Source organism: Anolis sagrei, chromosome 4, assembly GCF_037176765.1.
Source record: "Anolis sagrei isolate rAnoSag1 chromosome 4, rAnoSag1.mat, whole genome shotgun sequence".
NCBI lineage: Eukaryota > Metazoa > Chordata > Lepidosauria > Squamata > Dactyloidae > Anolis > Anolis sagrei.
In genome coordinates, this window is record NC_090024.1 from 103603849 (window position 1) to 103621964 (window position 18116).

General features: G+C 38.6%; 1 protein-coding gene across 9 annotated transcripts in view; it reads left to right on the forward strand.

Annotated features, from left to right (window-relative positions):
* CTNND2 (catenin delta 2) overlaps positions 1 to 18116 on the forward strand; it is a 623732-nt gene that overhangs the window by 376634 nt on the left and 228982 nt on the right. For all 9 annotated transcript variants that reach the window (XM_067467540.1, XM_067467541.1, XM_067467543.1 and 6 more), the window contains one exon: positions 3557 to 3751. In XM_067467540.1, coding sequence (XP_067323641.1) covers positions 3557 to 3751 — 195 coding nt within the window. The remainder of the gene's footprint in view (positions 1 to 3556; positions 3752 to 18116) is intronic.

An 18116-nucleotide genomic window follows, 5' to 3' on the forward strand; every position in this document is an offset into this window, starting at 1 on the left:
TTCATGTTGCGTTTCTGCTGAGTTGATCATTTCAAATTTGACTCAACATAGTAGTAGTTATTGAAGATCTGTGTACTGTGTTTAGCATGTATTTTATTATACTAGTGATTTGATGCCTGTTTTGACTCTCTCAAAACAAACTATTGGAGTTTCAACCAGCAATTTTACTCAGAATAAGAGGAAGCTGTTCCCTGCCTCAGATTGTGAAAGAACTAGCACTTTATCTGATTTGCCCTTCATCATTTTATTTAACACCCTGACTTTTTCCCAGACTGGAATTTAAGACAGCTTTCAAAATACGGAAAATTATTCTAAATTCACTTGTAACTAAAAGCATACAAAATTAAATACATTTAAATTAGTTAAAAATTAAATCAGTGTAGTATCATAAAAGCCCTTCTTTTCTTAGCAGTCAGTTTCTAGCATCTTGTTGGAGAAGAAAAGTATTCACTTGCTCCTGAAAGGTATTCACTTGCTCCAAGATGATGGAAGGGAGTTCCATCATCTTGGAGCAGCCACAAATATAGTTTCTCTGGACTTGGCAATGTAGAAAGAAGTGCCTCACAGAAGAGCATAGAACTCAGGTCATAGAATCATAGAGTTGGAAGAGACCTCATAGGCCATCCAGTCCAACTCCCTGCCAAGAAGCGGGAATATTGCATTCAAAGCACCCTGACAGATGGCTATCCAGCCTCTGTTTAAAAGCTTCCAAAGAAGAAGCCTCCACCACACTCCAGGGCAGAGAGTTCCACTGCTGAACGGCTCTCACAGTCAGGAAGTTCTTCCTAATGTTCAGATGGAATCTCTTTTCTTGTAGTTTGAAGCCATTGTTCTGCATCCTAGTCTCCAGGGCAGCAGAAAACAAGCTTGTTTCCTCCTCCCTGTGACTTCCTCTCGCATATTTATACATGGCTATCATATCTCTTCTTCAGGCTAAACATGACCAGGTCTTTAAGCTGCTCCTCATAGGGCTTGTTCTCCAGACCCTTGATCATTTTAGTCACCCTCCTCTGGACACATTCCAGCTTGTTAATATCTCTCTTCAATTGTGGTGCCCAGAATTGGACACAGTATTCCAGGTGAGGTCTAACCAAGGCAGAATAGAGGTGTAGCATGACTTCCCTAGATCTAGACACTAGATCCGTTCATGTACAAAGATTTGGTCCTTCAAGTAGCCTTGCTCTCAGCCAAAAAGTTCAGACAGAAGCTTAGAATGGTGATTGAAAAAAGATGATCGAGGTGTCTATTTATATAAGCCTCCATGAATATAAGGCTGTATATTCTCTGGAAACAAAGCTCCCAGTAATGCATATAGTTTAGATTCTAAGGCAAATGTTACAAATATGGAACAGGCTTTTTGGTGAATTTGTGAAACTTTGCATTAATTCTGTTCTGGCATGACAGTGATATGACGGTGATCTTCAACATTAATGTCAGGATTATGCCTAGAGGTTTGGTCCTATACGCATTGGAGGATGCAATTCCATCATGTTGTGATAAACTGGAGGTTATAATTGAAGGGTAGAACACCTTTTTCTGCAGCTGTTTCTGGCTCCACCCATTACTCTTCTTACTGAATCTCCAAACTATGTAGTGGATAATACATTTTCATACATAATGCAAACCTTCCTGTAATGTAAAAGTAGTGTTTGGTTTCTGCTTGGGTCTTTTTATTTTAGTAGCTCTGACTTGTTAGATAATTCAACACTCAGTGCTGATTCTAGAATTATCTGTAAGAATAGACCATTATGAAAAACAGGTATATTTTATATCAGCTCATCTTGCTTTGGAGAATTAAGTTATCTCTTCCACATGGAATCTGTCTTACTTTATTTCCCATAAGTCTAGTATTCTGTTAAGTCTGTAGAGCTGTTAAATACCACTTCAAAACATATCAATGGAAAAAAGCACAATGAGTCACACTAAATTTGCAGCTTGGGTGTACCATTTGAGTGGAGAAGTCAGAACATGATGTATCTAGTGAAGGACATGCTGAATCGCACTGTGGAAAAATGTTAGTCATTAGACAAAGATCCTATCAGCAGGACATTTATCCATTTGGTCTGTGTGGGTGCATGCAGTAATTTGGTGTGGTTGCTGAAGACACAGATGCCATACAGGTTTCTTTGCCTTCAGCCTGTATTAAAATATCTATATTTTGAGGTGTGTGGTTACAGTGTGGAGTTAACATATACTGCCCCAGTGCAATGCCATATGTCAGAGGAAGCAATATTGTTGAATGGTTTTATGTAAACTGCCTTGAGACTCCTTCTCCTGAATCAACACAGAGGATCAATAAAGAATGAGAAGGGAACATGGATATTTTCCCTGTTTCCTCTTTCATACTGTAATCTCCTGTGCCCTTTGGAGAGTGTGTGTAGCTTTACAGTAGGCTTTAGGGGGAATTTGTGAAAATGGCATCTTCGTCTCATAAGAGCCTCTGCTGGATTTTCTGCCTAAATTCAATTGAGGTTGTGCATCCCTTATTCAGAATTCCAAAATGCTTTATAACTGTTCACATGGATGGCAGAGATAGTGATATCCTTGCTTTTTGATGTTGCAATGTACATAAACTCTTTATCATGTTTAAAATTACCTTCAGACTTTGTGTTAAGACATATAAGAAACATAAATGATTTTTGTGTTTCAACATGGGTCCTTTGTCCAAGATGCATGAATGCAGATCCAGGTATTCCAGAACCTGGGGTGCAGGGTGGAGAACAAAATCCAAAACACTTTTTGTCCCAAGCATTTCAGATAGGTGATGCTTAGTAGACCCACTGAATCAGTAGGATTTACATGTGTTTCTCAAGTCTCTCGTGACACGTTGACTTACTATTCAGCAGTTAATTCAAGTGAATCTCCCTGAATTAAATGAATATCCTAAAATTAACTCTTTGGGGCTAGCAAGTGGATTGCTCAGCCTCCTTTGCAAACAGATTTGGATATAGTTCAGTATTATTACATTTGTGTATGTCATCTCCTAAAGGTTTAATATATTCACCCATAGGAGATTTATTTTTTAGGAAATCCTAGCAATCTGGTGTCTACACAGCTTGTGACAACACAGCTGACAGATCACACAAATCCTGTCATGCTTGAAGGGAGGATGCATGAGGTCAGGTGGAATGATAACGCTGGAGAATAATTGGTGGTGATTTCTGTCTTGGATAGGACATACAGATATAAACTGTGGCATCTATTTGAATATTTACTTTATTGCAAGCAGGCTTCTTTGGGATAAAGCAAAAATATATGGGGAGAGGCTTGTTTTTCATCTTATTTAGAAAATCTGATTGTGTGTCAAAACATGACTGTGTGATACAGATAGCATGAGAAACTTGAGTTGCTGCTGTCTTCTCATGTGGTTTCTTATACATGAGTGATTTATTTGAGGATTGCTTTTTAAGTATTTCTGCTTTGGTTGCTGTGATTGCTTTCAGTTGTTTTGCTTTTGTTGTTTGTAAAGCATAGATGTACCTTCAATTGTTCTTGTACTGTTTTGTTGGAGCTGATTCTTCTCTTTCCCCTAAAGTTCCTCTGTTCTCTTTTGCAGCTGGATCCCGGTCGTCTTACACCAGCCAACATAGCCACCTGGGCTCTGATTTAAGGTCACTACAGTCTCCAGAGCACCATATAGATCCTATTTACGAAGACAGAGTATATCAGAAACCCCCTATGAGGAGTCTCAGCCAGAGTCAGGGGGACCCTCTTCAACCAGCACATACAGGCACATACCGCACTAGTACAGGTAGGTGGAAATAGCCTGAAGACCTTTTCTTTCCTGCCTGGGTAGGTGTGTTGTCTTAAGTGACAAATTTCTACATTTGCTGATCTATTAGGCTGGGAACTTGTACAGAACTGTTGCTGCAACCAAAATACCTCAAAGTTAGAGATTTCCCCCCTTTCTTCTTATTACTATTATTATTTTCTTGTACCCTTCTGTTCCTCAAATAAATATATGAGACAATGGCTCTCAATTTGTTTAGTAAGGTAGTGTACACCTGTTTTTTTTTTTTTGTTTTTTTACAAAGAAGACTTTCTGACATGCTTGATTGGATATTTACAACCAGATTGTTTAATGGTTTAGTGAAGGGGGAATAAATCAAACATGGAACATATATTCCTTTTCCACCTCATATGTCTATGCATGTGCTCATCCATCCATTCTTCCTGGCACTCCATGTAGCAATGTAAGTGGCTGTATTTCAGTCATTATTTCAATATCATTGATTCATCTATAATGTAACAGTGCATGATCATATATTAAATATGTTGATGTAAATTGCAGAGTGTCATCTCAACTCTTCATTTGGCAATAGCTCTTTATTTGGAAATCTGTGAACAGCAACCAAATCAACCATTAATACATGAAGGAGTCTGCCTTCAAAACAGCTTCTAAACAGACGCATAGAGAAGTAAAATTCGACATTATTGTGTCATTATTCATATTTACGAGATGTTTTCTTTGCAGTTGATCTTGTACAGAGGAGTGGTTTCTCAAATCAAAAGATACTATTTGCATGGCTAGGAGACTGGTTTGTTTTTCCTTCGGCCTTTTATACTTTTTTATCTTTACACTATTTTCTTTTAAATATTTTGGTTATTAACTTGGTATTCTCTCTGTATCTGGAATAGTTGGAACCATCTCAGTTTAAAGGGTCTGTCCATTTAATCTGATTTATAAATAACTTCCCTGCTTGATAGAGAATGGGAAGGTCAATGAAGCATCACTAAGGAGGCAGTATTAATGACTATATATGGAACATTTTTAAAGAAACAAGGAGTAGGACATAGAGAGAAGTCACACTTCTATCCATGATGAGCAAATACATTACAGCTATAATTAGACATTGCAACAGATGAAGAGTAAGCAGTAGGAAGGATAATCTCATGTTTTCTATGCTTAAAATTAATGGATGAAACATGTTTTTGATATTCAACAACCATGTAAATGGGTGACTTCAAGCATACACTAAGCAAGACTGCATGGATTTTGCAGTTTAAGATTAATGTAGGTTTTAGACAGGAGGGAGTAATAAGTGGTTTTCAGTAGTATTATATGATGTTTCTCAGTTATGTGATCAAAGCCTAATATGTTACTAACAACACCTCATGTTTTACATGCAGTGTATGCTGCAAACAGCACATTAAGTTAGAAACCTGACTTTACTGCAAACATGATTATTCTGGAGGTAGGGAGAGTAGAATGTGACAGGTCAACTAGTGCATCATATTTAACTCATGTGTTCTTAGTAAATAATCCCAGCCAGCCCTAGCAACACATAGTAGCTATATTGTGAATTATTTAGCATCATCCTCAGAAAAGATGAAAATTAAATATTACTGTACAGAGATACACACAATGCTTCATGACACATCTCTGTATACAGTATAGAATTCATACTCCATTGATGCCTTCTCAAAAATAACTTAAACAGCTAAACTTGGACCTGTGCTCCCAACCTTATAGCAGTCCCCATAAAATGTAGTCACCAGTGGGTTTTTTTTTTTGTCATGTCACTGTCCCCAGTGGTTCAGTGTGTTAAAGCACTGAACTGCTGAACTTGCTGACTGAAAGATCACAGGTTCAAATCTGGGGAGTGGGGTGAGCTCCTGCTGTTAGCCCCAGCTTCTGCCAACCTAGCATTTTGAAAACATGCAAATATGAGTAAATCAATAGTTACCACTTCGGCGGGAAGGTAACGGCACTTCATGAAGTCATGCTGGCCTCATCACCTTGAGCTGTCTAGAGACAATTTCGGCTTAGAAATGGAGATGAGCACCAACCCGTAGAGTCAGACACGACTGGACTTAATGTCAGGGAAAACCTTTACCTTTATAACATGTAGCAGGAAAACCACTCTGGCATGGCCTGTTAATTGCCTCTTCTGGCTTTTCATGTTTATGATCCTTTCATATTAGGTGTATTTTTCTCCTTGTGCTTTGCCACTTTGCCTCTTCTATAGCCCGTTGGGTCATCCAGTCACTTATTTTATTTTCTCCCTGTCCTGTCTGCCTAACCTTCATTTCTGCCTTCATTTATGTTCTCTTATTTTGCTTTAGCCTTTAACATACCTCTGTTTTCTAGTTTCAGATTTTAATGTACAATAATTTATGAGGCTGTACCTCACTCTCCTTATGCTGGTCTGTGACTGTAATAAAGATTTTTGATTTGGGTCATCCAGTCATTTATTTTAATTTTTTTCCCTGTCCTGTCTGCCTAACCCCCATTTCTGCCTTCATTTGTGTTCTCTTATTTTTTGCCTGTTGAAGGGTTCTGGGGTCTTGTTTGCTGGTACAGGTATTTTGTCTTTTTGGTTGTTGGGTTTTTCCCCCCTTATGGTCACTTGCATTCGTTCGGAGAAGAAGGCCTCATGAACAAGCCCCAGAGATGGCATTGGAACACTGTTGGCTTCATTACTTGGAAATGAAGTGACTTAAATCTATGTTCTCATAAACACCTATATAAAAGCTTTCTACAATATTCTATGGCAGTTTCGGGATGTAACAATTAACTGTGCCATTACAGGAAGAAGCTTCAGTGAACCCTTCGTTATGATTAAATGAAACAAGACATAACCTAATGTTTGAAATTGGCTTGTTTTAGCCATCGCTAATTAAAATTAACTACTATTTTCCATTATTTTATTTCATGTACTGTATATCCCTCTAAGGAACACAAGGCAACAGGTTTATTTCCTCTAAGGCACTCAAAACAACATACATAGTTCTCTTCCTGTTTACAATAACTTTGTAAGATAGATCAGACTAAGATTTAGCTACTTACTCAAGATAATCCAGTGAGTTTCATGTCTGAATGGGAATTTGAACCTGCATTTCTCTTGTCCTCACATTGCCACCCAACTTCTCTTCCATGCTGGATCTCACTTTGTTTCATTGGGACACAACAACAAGAACTTGAAATAGCCTCCTTGCAGGTGCACCAGAGAAGCATTCAGAGGCTCACATCAACATTATTCCATAATGATATGTAATTCATTATTATGCAAGCTCAACCATTCATGGTGTGAGGCAATGATTTTGGAAATTATTGGATTACGATGTTTCTTATGACTGTCTTCACTTTAAAATGAATACGTGCATCTCTGCATGCAAACTGCTGCCTATGTGTTTACCTAGAAAAATGGAATGAAACAATTTAGGGCCAACAAGTTTGGGCTCTGGAGATGCATATGTCTCTTACATGTTCTCCGTAATGCAGGGATTCCCTGACTTTTTCAGCTGTGGAGCCCTTTTTGAAGCAAACATTTCTTCTGGAGTCCCAAGAAATGGTGTGTGTGTGTGTCACATGGGCAAACTTTTAAAGAACAATTTTAACCAACATAAACTTAACAAAAAATTAAGTGGAAGACCCCAGGGGCCATCCAGTTCAACCCCTTCTACCATGCAGGAAAAACACAATCAAAGCACCCCCATCAGATGGCCATCCAGCCTTTGTTATAATAATAATAATAATAATAATAATAATAATAATAATAATAGCAAAAACATTTATTTATTTATTTATTTATTTATTTCGAGGTTTTATATACCAACCCTCTCACCTTCAAAGAGGGATTCGGACCGGTTCACAACATGTGTTAACATACAAAGAATATACAATAACAACACAATGCCACTTCATAACATGATTAAAATATCAGCACTATACACATTAAAACATTATCATCACAGTTAAAAGAGCCAAATCGTCCGACACCATCACAATCCCATATATCATCCTCCTTTCATGTGGGCAAAGAATTAAATCAGTTGTCAAAAGCCACATTCCACAACCAGGTCTTTGTTAGTTTTCTGAACATCATGAGGGAGGGGGCAGTTCTGATCTCTAATGGCAGGGAGTTCCAAAGTCGAGGGGCCACCATCGAGAAGGCCCTGTCCCTCGTCCCCACCAGCCGTGCTTGTGCAGGTGGTGGGACCGAGAGCAGGGCCCCTCCAGACGATCTTAGTGGTCTTGATGGTTCGTAGGGGAGAATACCTTCAGAGAGGTAAACAGGGCCGGAGTCGTTTAGGGCTTTATAGGTTAACACCAATTCAATTCCCTTCTGCCATAAAAGAAAAGCATAATTAAACCACCCACTGAGCAATGGGAGAGAAATAGGGTTTTGGAAGCAAGGAAGGTGAGGGAAAAGGGCTTTTGGTGGAAAGGGAAGTGAGGGAGGGGGAGCGGGAAAGAGGAGGGAAAGCTTGGAGGAGGAGAGAACCACGGAGCCCCTCAGTATGCATTGCGATGCCCCAGGGGCTCTACGGAGCAGACTTTGAGAACCGCTGCCCTAATGCATCAGTGCCTGCAATGGGAGCTCATCCCACAGTAAAGCAGGCCTTTTGTCCATTTGCAGATTCTGAAATCTGATCAGATTAGTGGAAATGTACAGTTGAGTTAATGAATCACCCTTATTATGATCATATGACCTATTAATTACTATGGCATTGCTCAGTCTGAAATATAACAAATACATTTACAAGAAGAAAAGCAAGAATATACTACAATTTATCAAGACTGGATAGTATAATCAATCAGTTGGGCTTTTATACACATAGTAATTAAAAAGAAATTAGCCATCTGCTGTGTTATGTATGTGGCCTTATCGGATAAACGGTACATAAGTAGCCTGTTGTTTCAGTGCCCTGGCAAGCTAATCAAAAGAAAGTAAATGATATATCACAAATCTGGATAAAAGTCACAATAGAAGATGGCAGGTATGGAGGTTTCGAATACTTCAGCAGTACAGTGACACAATCTGTCTTAAAATGGAATTCTAAAAAATCTGTCTTGGAGTATTGGGATAGCTAGCACGTTAAATTTTGCAATGATAAATGCTCTTCCAGCTTGTATGTTATGGGAAGTCAAATACATTGGACAGGAGGAGCCAGTTCTATTACCTAGGAAATACCGTTTTTCTTTCAGTATTCTTTGGTATGTGTTCTTTGTTTGAATACTTTGCTTGTGGTCGAAACATTGTAAGAGATTCCAGTTACATTGATTTTTATAGAGAATTATACAAGGTTGTTTACTGGAACATGAGTCTATTAAGATAGGGTTTATGAGGCTGAATATATTTGAAGAAAATAGAAGATGACAAGATCTTAAAGTAAGAAGCTAAACTCTAATCTTCACAGATTTTGCACAGTTGTTAAATAAGAGGGTGCAAAACAAATAACGAAGCTTTCTCTAGAACAATGTCAATCGCTTTAGGTCACAGGAGGGCATCATACAATGCCTTCTCTTTGAATATCTTAATAGCTAGAAAGATATTGCAATCAACTTGGACAATCAAAACAGACCTACTCCAGTTTTTTAATTCAAGTAGATATATCTGCTTTCAGTTCAGTTTTGAGAAATGAATCCCCCCAAATTTAAATATTCACGTGTTGCAATATAGGCCCCATCTACACTGCCATTATAATGCAGTGCTGTTCAAGTCAGTTGAACTAGATTACAAGCAGTCCCTGAGTTACAAACATTTGACTTATATATGACTCATTGTTAAGAACAGGGGTAAGGCAACCAGAAGTGAGGTAAATATGCCCTTCAGAAGAAAATTCACTCCTGAAAGAGTTTTCATGAGGAAAAGGTGTCTCCACTGAAACTTTTTCACCAATTGTTGTTTCCACAACAAGCCATTTTCCCCCAAAATCCAATTATCTCAGGGACAGGAAGTGAGGTAAAATCTTCAAAGCACGGGTGTTAACTTTTTCCTATGCTATTCAAAGCTTATATATATACTTGAAAATGCATATGTTCCAACCTACATACAAATTCAACTTAAAATCCTATCTTGTTCATAACTCTGGGACTGTCTGTATAAGAGTCTACACTGACTATATAATGCAGTTCAATCTTCGTTTTCCTTAATACTCAATATTTACTTCTGATTTTGAACAGGAAAAACTTTTTGGGCTTAAAACAGTTGAGGAAGACCAGAAATGATCCAAATGACCAATCACACTGCCTATAAGATTCTGGGGGGCATGACCAACCATTTTAAGCCCATTAACCTAATCCGCTTCCATTTCTCAGGGACAAAGGAGTTGAAATTGGTGGTAGCTTTCTGAAGTCCCTGTGATGGCATGCCCAAGCCTTTGGGAAAACTATAGTGTCTGGCTTTACTCTGAGGCTATCTGTATACCCTCTGTTAAGATTGAGACCCTTAACAAACGGAGGCACTTTAGGCAAGGTGAAAAGATAACCAAAATGGGTTTACTGAAAAGATGAATAAAAGGTTAACTCCACCCGGGACTATTATAAAGTAATTTAAAACAATACATTACAAAAGGAGATTTTGCTGGCTGCAGTCATCTCTCTGGAGTCTTATGCCTCTGGTGCAAAGTGATGGTTTACAAACTGTTGCTTATAAGCTGTCTCAATCTTCTTTCTTGTGAAGCTTAAGCTGGTCAAAAGCTTCTGTTGTCTCTGGGACTTATGGTATAAGACTACTGGCTGAATGCAGGTGCTAAGGATGCCTGTTTTTCATTGCTTGGGCCTATGTCCAACCCTCTGTTCACTGTAGCTCTGCTGCAAAAAAGGGGAGAAGTCCAGCAAAAGAGTTCTATACAGGCAAATGGAATAGACCAATTAAGGCTGGCCTCTAGGGGGGTTTATGCTCCACCCAAAAACTAATACAAAGGAAGGTATTTACACTATTGGGGAAACCTATAAACAGGGAGAACTAAAGCAGAAGAGAGGAAAAGGCAGAGCCAAGACTTCACAGTCCCAGAGGCATGGGTAGCCTACTGCCCTAGAAAGGCCAAACCTTTGTATGTAGAACAAACAGGATTAAGAATCTTCTAATATTTTTGCTTACAATAAGATAATAATAAAGCTTTATTTATACCCCACCACCATCTGTTGTAGAGACTTGGGCGACTTACAAATTAGCACACAATGGTGCTCTACATATTTAATTGACATATTTAGAGAGATCAGTCAAAGAATTGGAGGAGAAAGAGAAAATGAAATAATAACCCATTTAAATAAATAATGGGAAATCATATTTGGCCATGAAGTCTAGAGATCATACAGAAACATTTCTTGGCATGTATTTCAGCTGGAATCCTAATCAGTTTCAGCTATTTTCACAATTTATTCTCATATCAGATATATAATCTCTATTTTACACATCAGCTTTTAGGTCTGAGGCAAAATAAAATAAAATGATGTTAATCAAATAAAATGAGTACATAAATAAATAAGTAAATATGTTGTAAGAGCAAGCTAAACTAAATCTGAAAGTCCAGACAATATATTTTTACAGAGATGAACTGAAGAAAGTGGGTGGATGAGTGTGCCCATTTGCAGTTTAGGGCACAAGTTCACCTGTGACGGAACCCCAGAAAAGATGTTCTATGAGCAGGTTGACATCAGGCTTTGATCTAACAGATCATAAGCCTCTTCATTCCCCTTAGAGACCCCTGAATTCAATGGTTGCATATGACTTTCATCTCCCTAGGATCTAAACTGAATTTCTGAATCCTATATAACGATTAAAGTTCAGACTAAAACCTAGAGAGGAGTCATCATTCCTCTCACACAGAAGCCACCAGTCATTGCTTCTTGGATTGTTGTCCTCAACTAGAAGAGCTTGGAGGAGTTACAGCTGATTGACCCCTGCACCAATAAATCTGGGAGAGACTATCACTGGATCTATACTACCAAATAATTCAGTGAGAGAAATGCATTATTATGGTCAGTGTAGACCAGGCATGGGCAAACTTTGGCCATCCAGGTCTTTTGGACTTTAACTTCCTTACAGCTGGCAAGCTGGCTGGGAGTTGAAGTCCAAAACACCTGGAGTTTGTCCATGCCTGATATAGAACCATATAATGCAGTTTGAAGTCCACTGAACTGCGTCATATGGGTTGACATTGATGATATAATGCAGTTCAAACTGCATTATTTGACACTGTAGATCCAGCATTTGACCGTGAAAGAGGACTACAGGAGTTAAAGAAGGGGGAAAACTCCACTAGATCAAGCTTACAGGGCTTGAACATTGGTTACCATTTAAGTCTGTAACATCTTAGCCCAGCCCTATCCCAGTTGCATTTCTCTGTTAATGGTATCCTGAGAGAGATGTACATCTTAACTAAAATATTAGAGTGACATTGGCAGCCTTCTATTTGCTTTCTGCTTGATCCAGTTTTGTCTCTACACAAGTATAAAATGTCTGATCTTATGCATATTTAAATATGATGATGCAATTTTAATGAGGAAGTCTGTTTTTGAAATGTCACTCCATAAACTTATCACTATCAACCTCTTTGGAGTGTTAGCACTTTGCACATCAAGTTTGCCCAGTTTACAAGTGAGACATTGTACTTTGAATTCAACATTAATCCAAGATTTCAGTGCCACACATTTTCTTTAGTTGGATTAAAATTATTTATGTACAGCATGCATTTTCAAATGATATTTGTAAATCTTCATTTGTCACATTTCTGGATGTGAGAATGAGAAGTCTCACGGTTCTTCTCCACTGTGAAATAATATTTTTAGTTTGCATATTTTGCAAGAACATTCTTTATTCACATTGTGCAGTTGTACAAAACTACAGTGCTTGTTTTGTGGATTGTTAAAATTGAAAACATAGTAAATTTTACAGCTTTTTCATAAATAAGAGGCTCCCTCTGTGCTTGGCATCTGTCCTGCGTGTTTGTGTGACTTCCTTCACAAAAGGAAAAGAGGAGTTTGTACGCTGATAGTTTTGCATAAATTATAGAAACCCTGGTTCTTTTTAAAAGTGCTTGTCCTATTCTCACACTGGAGGTGAGAACTTTTCATAGATACTGGCCATTTCCCAGTAGGCTTTCTCAATGTATTCAATGGACCTTCTGTCCATTGAAACAGGAACTTACCACATTCTTCACCACCCAGTTTTACAGGTTACACCATTGTCTTTTAAGTTTTCATACAGGGAAAAAAATGATGTTAACAGTATTGCTTAAAATGTACCATACGGTGGGGGTGGAGTGGAATATGTGACTGAAGATCCAGTTAAAGCAAGTTCTCAAGGTTTATCTATATTGCAAAAAATAGGTATATATAGAAAAGAAGGCATATTTTTACAATACACCAGAAGGACAGATTTTGTACTTCATTGAATCATGTTTTAAATAGAAGTATCATATGTGAATCTAAAATCATTGCATCTTAAAGTTAATGCTTTTTATAAACAATAGGAGTTGCTTCACAAGATGATCTTGTCACATGGATATTACTCACTGGAATAGCACAACAAATGCGCTCATGCCTGCTGGGTTTATGGGTATAGCATAACCATATGTGCTCTAGGCCATAAAGTAGTTGTGTATATATAGTTTCCACCAAAAAAGAGGAGACAGGAGGACACATTTGAACACACATTTCATGTCCTGCTCTAATCAGCAAAGGCCATTTTAGAAATAATGACTGTAGAATCATTGAATCATAGAGTGGGAAGAGACCACAAGGACCATGCAGCCCACCCCTTGCCATAAAGGAAAATCACGATTAAAGTTCTCCTGACAGATGGCTATTCAGCAAACTGGCATCTATTTTAAAAACCTCAGTGAATGAGACTCCACCACAGAGACAATGCATTCCACCGTCAACCAGCTCTTGCCACCAGGGATTTTTTTCCTAATGTTTAGGTGAATATCTTTTTTTTATTGTCTGGATTTATTGTCCCATGCCACAGTCTCTGGAGCAGCAGAAAATGCTGCTATTATGTCTCCTCCTAACCTTCTCTTCACCAAGGTAAACATACTCAGCACCCTAAACCACCACTCATATCGCTTGGCTTCCAGACCTTTGACCATTTTAGATGTTCTCCTCTGGACACATTCCAGCTTTTCAATACCTCTCTTGAACTGTAGTCCTGGAACTGGACATAGTATTGTAGGTGAGGTCTGAGCAAAGAAGAATCGAATGATACAATTATTTCCCTCAATCTAGACAATATACTCATATTGGTGCAGGCTTGAATCATATTTTTTCAGCTGATGCATTGCACTGTTGTTTGGTGTTCAGCTTGTAAATTAAATGGAAACACAGTACATTTCATCAGAATAGTGAATTGATGCCTATTGGATGCCTGTTGACTCAGCTTTCGATGTATCTACTGTTGACTTTCAGTTGCAGTGTCCCTGCTTATGGTAATTTTCTTTCAACTAAACTTGGACTACTCAAAGAGCCCATCTTTTACATAGAGGGCTTCATATAGAGCAGGAATAGGTAACTTCCAGCTTAAAATCCAGATTTTAAGGAGGATTGTGTGTATGTTTTGAATGGTTGTGTATCTGGGGTGGGAGGGGCATTAGGATGAATTGCCACTTACACAGAAGTAATTTGCATTTTTTTTGGCTAAGTTGTAAATGGTTGGGCTTGGGGAATCTTGAGGATGATGGGAGTACATTTTCTGTGAGCTGACTCCTACCCACTCAGCCAGGGCTCAAAATATCCATTACATATGCATCGGTTAAATGAAGAGTTCACTTTCAGTTCAGCTTGGGCAACCATGTGACTATCTCCAGAAAGACAGTTACACATTTGCCTTTTTTCTTTTCCAAAAAGCTCTCCTGACTTTCCTGGCAACCTATTCCTGAAGGCAGGCCCGTAGCCAGGATTCTTATTTTTTGGGGGGGGGGGTGAGTCTGAATGGAAGAGGGTCTAGCCTAGCAAACCTTTTGTATCGTTACCCCAATACCCCCATGCATATGGGATATATTGAGTATGGTGATCAGATCATGATATGAATAAACAACAGTTTAAATAATGCACCAGTAAGGCCTTCTCGCAGACCACCATGAGAATTTCAGGGGGGGAGGGTTGAAGCTCCTCAAGCCCCCCCCCCCCATCTACATGCCTGCCTGAAGGTTAAAGGAATTTCAAAGTAGTTTATGATAGAGGAAGGTAGCTGTTCAAGGTGGGATAGCCATGTATTATGTGGTGTGCAAACCTTTAGGTGTGTATAAAACCAATATTTCAACTTCATCCTTGCAGTATGATCTAGAGAACTTTTAAAATAAATAGAACTAGCTCTGCTAGAGTTAGCTCTAATATACATTCTAATGTTTACTAGGATTATGTCTTTTAAGAGTCCTCTGTAATGTAGTCCTCTGTACTGTTCCACTCCAGAGATTTTTTTTGTGTGTGTAGACAGGTGTTCCCCACTACTATATAACTGCACCAGCAGATTGTCTAGGTAAACAGCATTGATATAATCTTTGAGGCCCTTTTGATAAGCTGTGTATCAAGCATTGGTTTCTAGATCACTAACAAAGAATTGGTAGAGGCCCCTAGGTGGTATACATTTATCACAGAAAGTTTAAAAGAAGCAATTGGGACACATATTTCCCGGAAATGTGGATGTGGGGGTTCTACTGTGAATCAAGATTTTTCAATAATAATTCTGATTAAAGCAGTGGGATTTTTATTTTTATTATAAACGAGAGGCCTCAAGTTCTTTGCTTTCCTGTTATTTCTTCTTTTCAGTTGATTAGTTTTTGGATTTTGTGAGTCAACTATTTTAAATTACTAAAAAAATAAGTTTCATCCCAATTTCAGTCAATGCTGATTATGATTCAGTATGCAATTTTCCAGCATTACAATTCAACTCTAATTAGATGTAAATTTATGTCTGATTTACAGTAATAAAAGGGATTTAATAATACATTAGTTCCTACTAATATTCTCAACTAGTCAGCTGACTCATATAATGCAAATTCAGCCCCCAGCAGCAGTTTTGCATCCAAGTTACTCAACTATTTCCATAAATACTGGGAATTGTAGGAAACATTATAAAAACTCACAAATTACAGTTTTTGCTGCACTGCACCATTCAGATGACAAGCGTGAGATTGCGTGTTTGAACAATTCTTCTCCTCATTCCATACTAGGGGGGAAAAAACAAGTAGCAACTTTTGCATAGTATAGAATGCCAGCATATTGTAGAGTTCAGAATTTTTATCCTACTGATTGTAGTTTTGCATGTGAAGGGAGGTGGGTGGGGACATTACTCTGAAAGGTAATGGGTGTGACATTTAAATTTGTAGTCATCACCCACCTTCAGTCTTTCAGCTCAACAACAGTTGTAGGATTTTGTGTTGTCCTTGGACAATACTTAATTTCTGAATATTGCAGTTAAGACTTGTGCACCATTTAGCACAAAATAGATCACCTTCTGCAAAACCGATGTTGCTCAGAGTGTGTCCACATTTCACTAGCCTAGTTAATAGCTAAAATGCTGTATTGGAGATGTTACATTTGGGTTCAACGGTTACATATTCCCCAGTTGTATAGCCTTTTGAGTTGTATAGCCAGTTGTATAGCCTTTTGATCAAATGAAAAACATTGAGGCTATGCCCCATGCAACTGTCTTAGGTCAAAACCTAACATTTCAAAACAGGAAAAATGCAAAAGATAAGTTATAGGTCAAGAAACTAATCTCAGTTTTTTTTTGGTGCAGAGTAACATTCTACAATGTTCCATATTACTTCAGCTCAGGCCCGTAGCCAGGATTTTGTTTCGGGGGGGGGGGGTGAGTTCGGTTCAGGGGGGCTGAGTTTGGTTTGGGGGGGGTGAGTCTGAGTGAAAGAGGGTCTACCCTAGCAAATCTTTTGTATCATTACCCCAATACCCCCATGCACATGGGATATATTGAGTATAGTGATCAGATCATGATATGAATAAACATAGCAGTTTAAATAATGTACCAGTAAGGCTGAAGCCCCCCAAGCCCCCCCCCCCCCCCGGCTACATGCCTGCTTCAGCTCCAGCCTGTAAGGAAATATCCTTGTGCTTGAGCAGATTTGGAGAGGTGAGAAATAAGTAAGTAGGTATAAGAAACAGGAGCTCAACATGGCTGAGAACTACATGGTAGTTATGAAAGGCTTTTAGATACTCTGGAGCATACTAGATAAATGGCTGAGAACTACATGGTAGTTATTAAAGGCTTTTAGATACTCTGGAGCATAGTAGAACTGACAGATGGGGGTGGGTCCCACTGCAGAATCCCAGGCAAGACAGGTATAAGAAACTTTATTTGTAACTCCAATTAGTGGGCAATTGATAAATCACCCTGGTTGTAGGAGAGGGTGGAATGAAACAACAGTATCTATTTGGCAAGGGAGGGGAATAATTGGAATTATACAGACAGTAAACAGTTCAATGCTGCCACTGCCACTTTCTCATCCATAATATATATATATTAATAAAGTCCCACTGGACCTATAGTCATTTGTTTAAACATGTAATATAAACAAGTGTCTAATATGCCATTTTGGTACAAGGTACTTGGCATGTGATTAGCCTTCCAGCACCATGGGTTCCTGGAGGAAATGAATTATCTAGACCAGTGGTTCTAAACCTGTGGGTCCCCAGATGTTTTGGTGTTCAACTCCCAGAAATCCTATCAGCTAGTAAACTGGTTGGGATTTCTGGGAGCTGTAGGCCAAAACACCTGAGGATCCACAGTTCAAATCTGCAAGATGGGGCAAGCTCCCATCTGTCAGCCCCAGCTTCCCATGCAGGGACATGAGAGAAGTCTCCCACAGGATAGTAACATATCCGGGCATCCCCTGGGCAACGTGTCTGCAGATGACCAATTCTCTCACACCAGAAACAACTTGCAGTTTCTCAAATCACTTCTGGCATGATAAAAAAATGCATCTTTAATTGCCTTGGTTCAATGCTATGGAATCATAGGGACTGTAGTTTTTCAAGATCTTGAGCCTTCTCTACCAAAGAATGTTGATGCCTCACCGAACTACAAATCCCAGAATTGTATAGCCATTTTGTATAGCCATAAATTTAATTCAGCCATGGCAATTAAATTAGAGATTACATCCCTCAAATAGAAGCTCCAGGTGCTCCTGAAGCAGCTTCCCCATTTGTTTTGGCTCAGCACTAAGATTAGCATATTACATGAATCTAATGCAGCCTTTATGATGGTCAAGTATTTTTTTTCATAAATGAGATGTTAATATTGAATTGATGTGGGAAAAATGGATCTATACCGGCCTATGACTAATACAGTGAGGGTTTTAAAATTTTAACGCTGTGCTTTAATATCCATAAATAAATAAAAAAAATTGCACAGGTGTAGTTGTGGCCT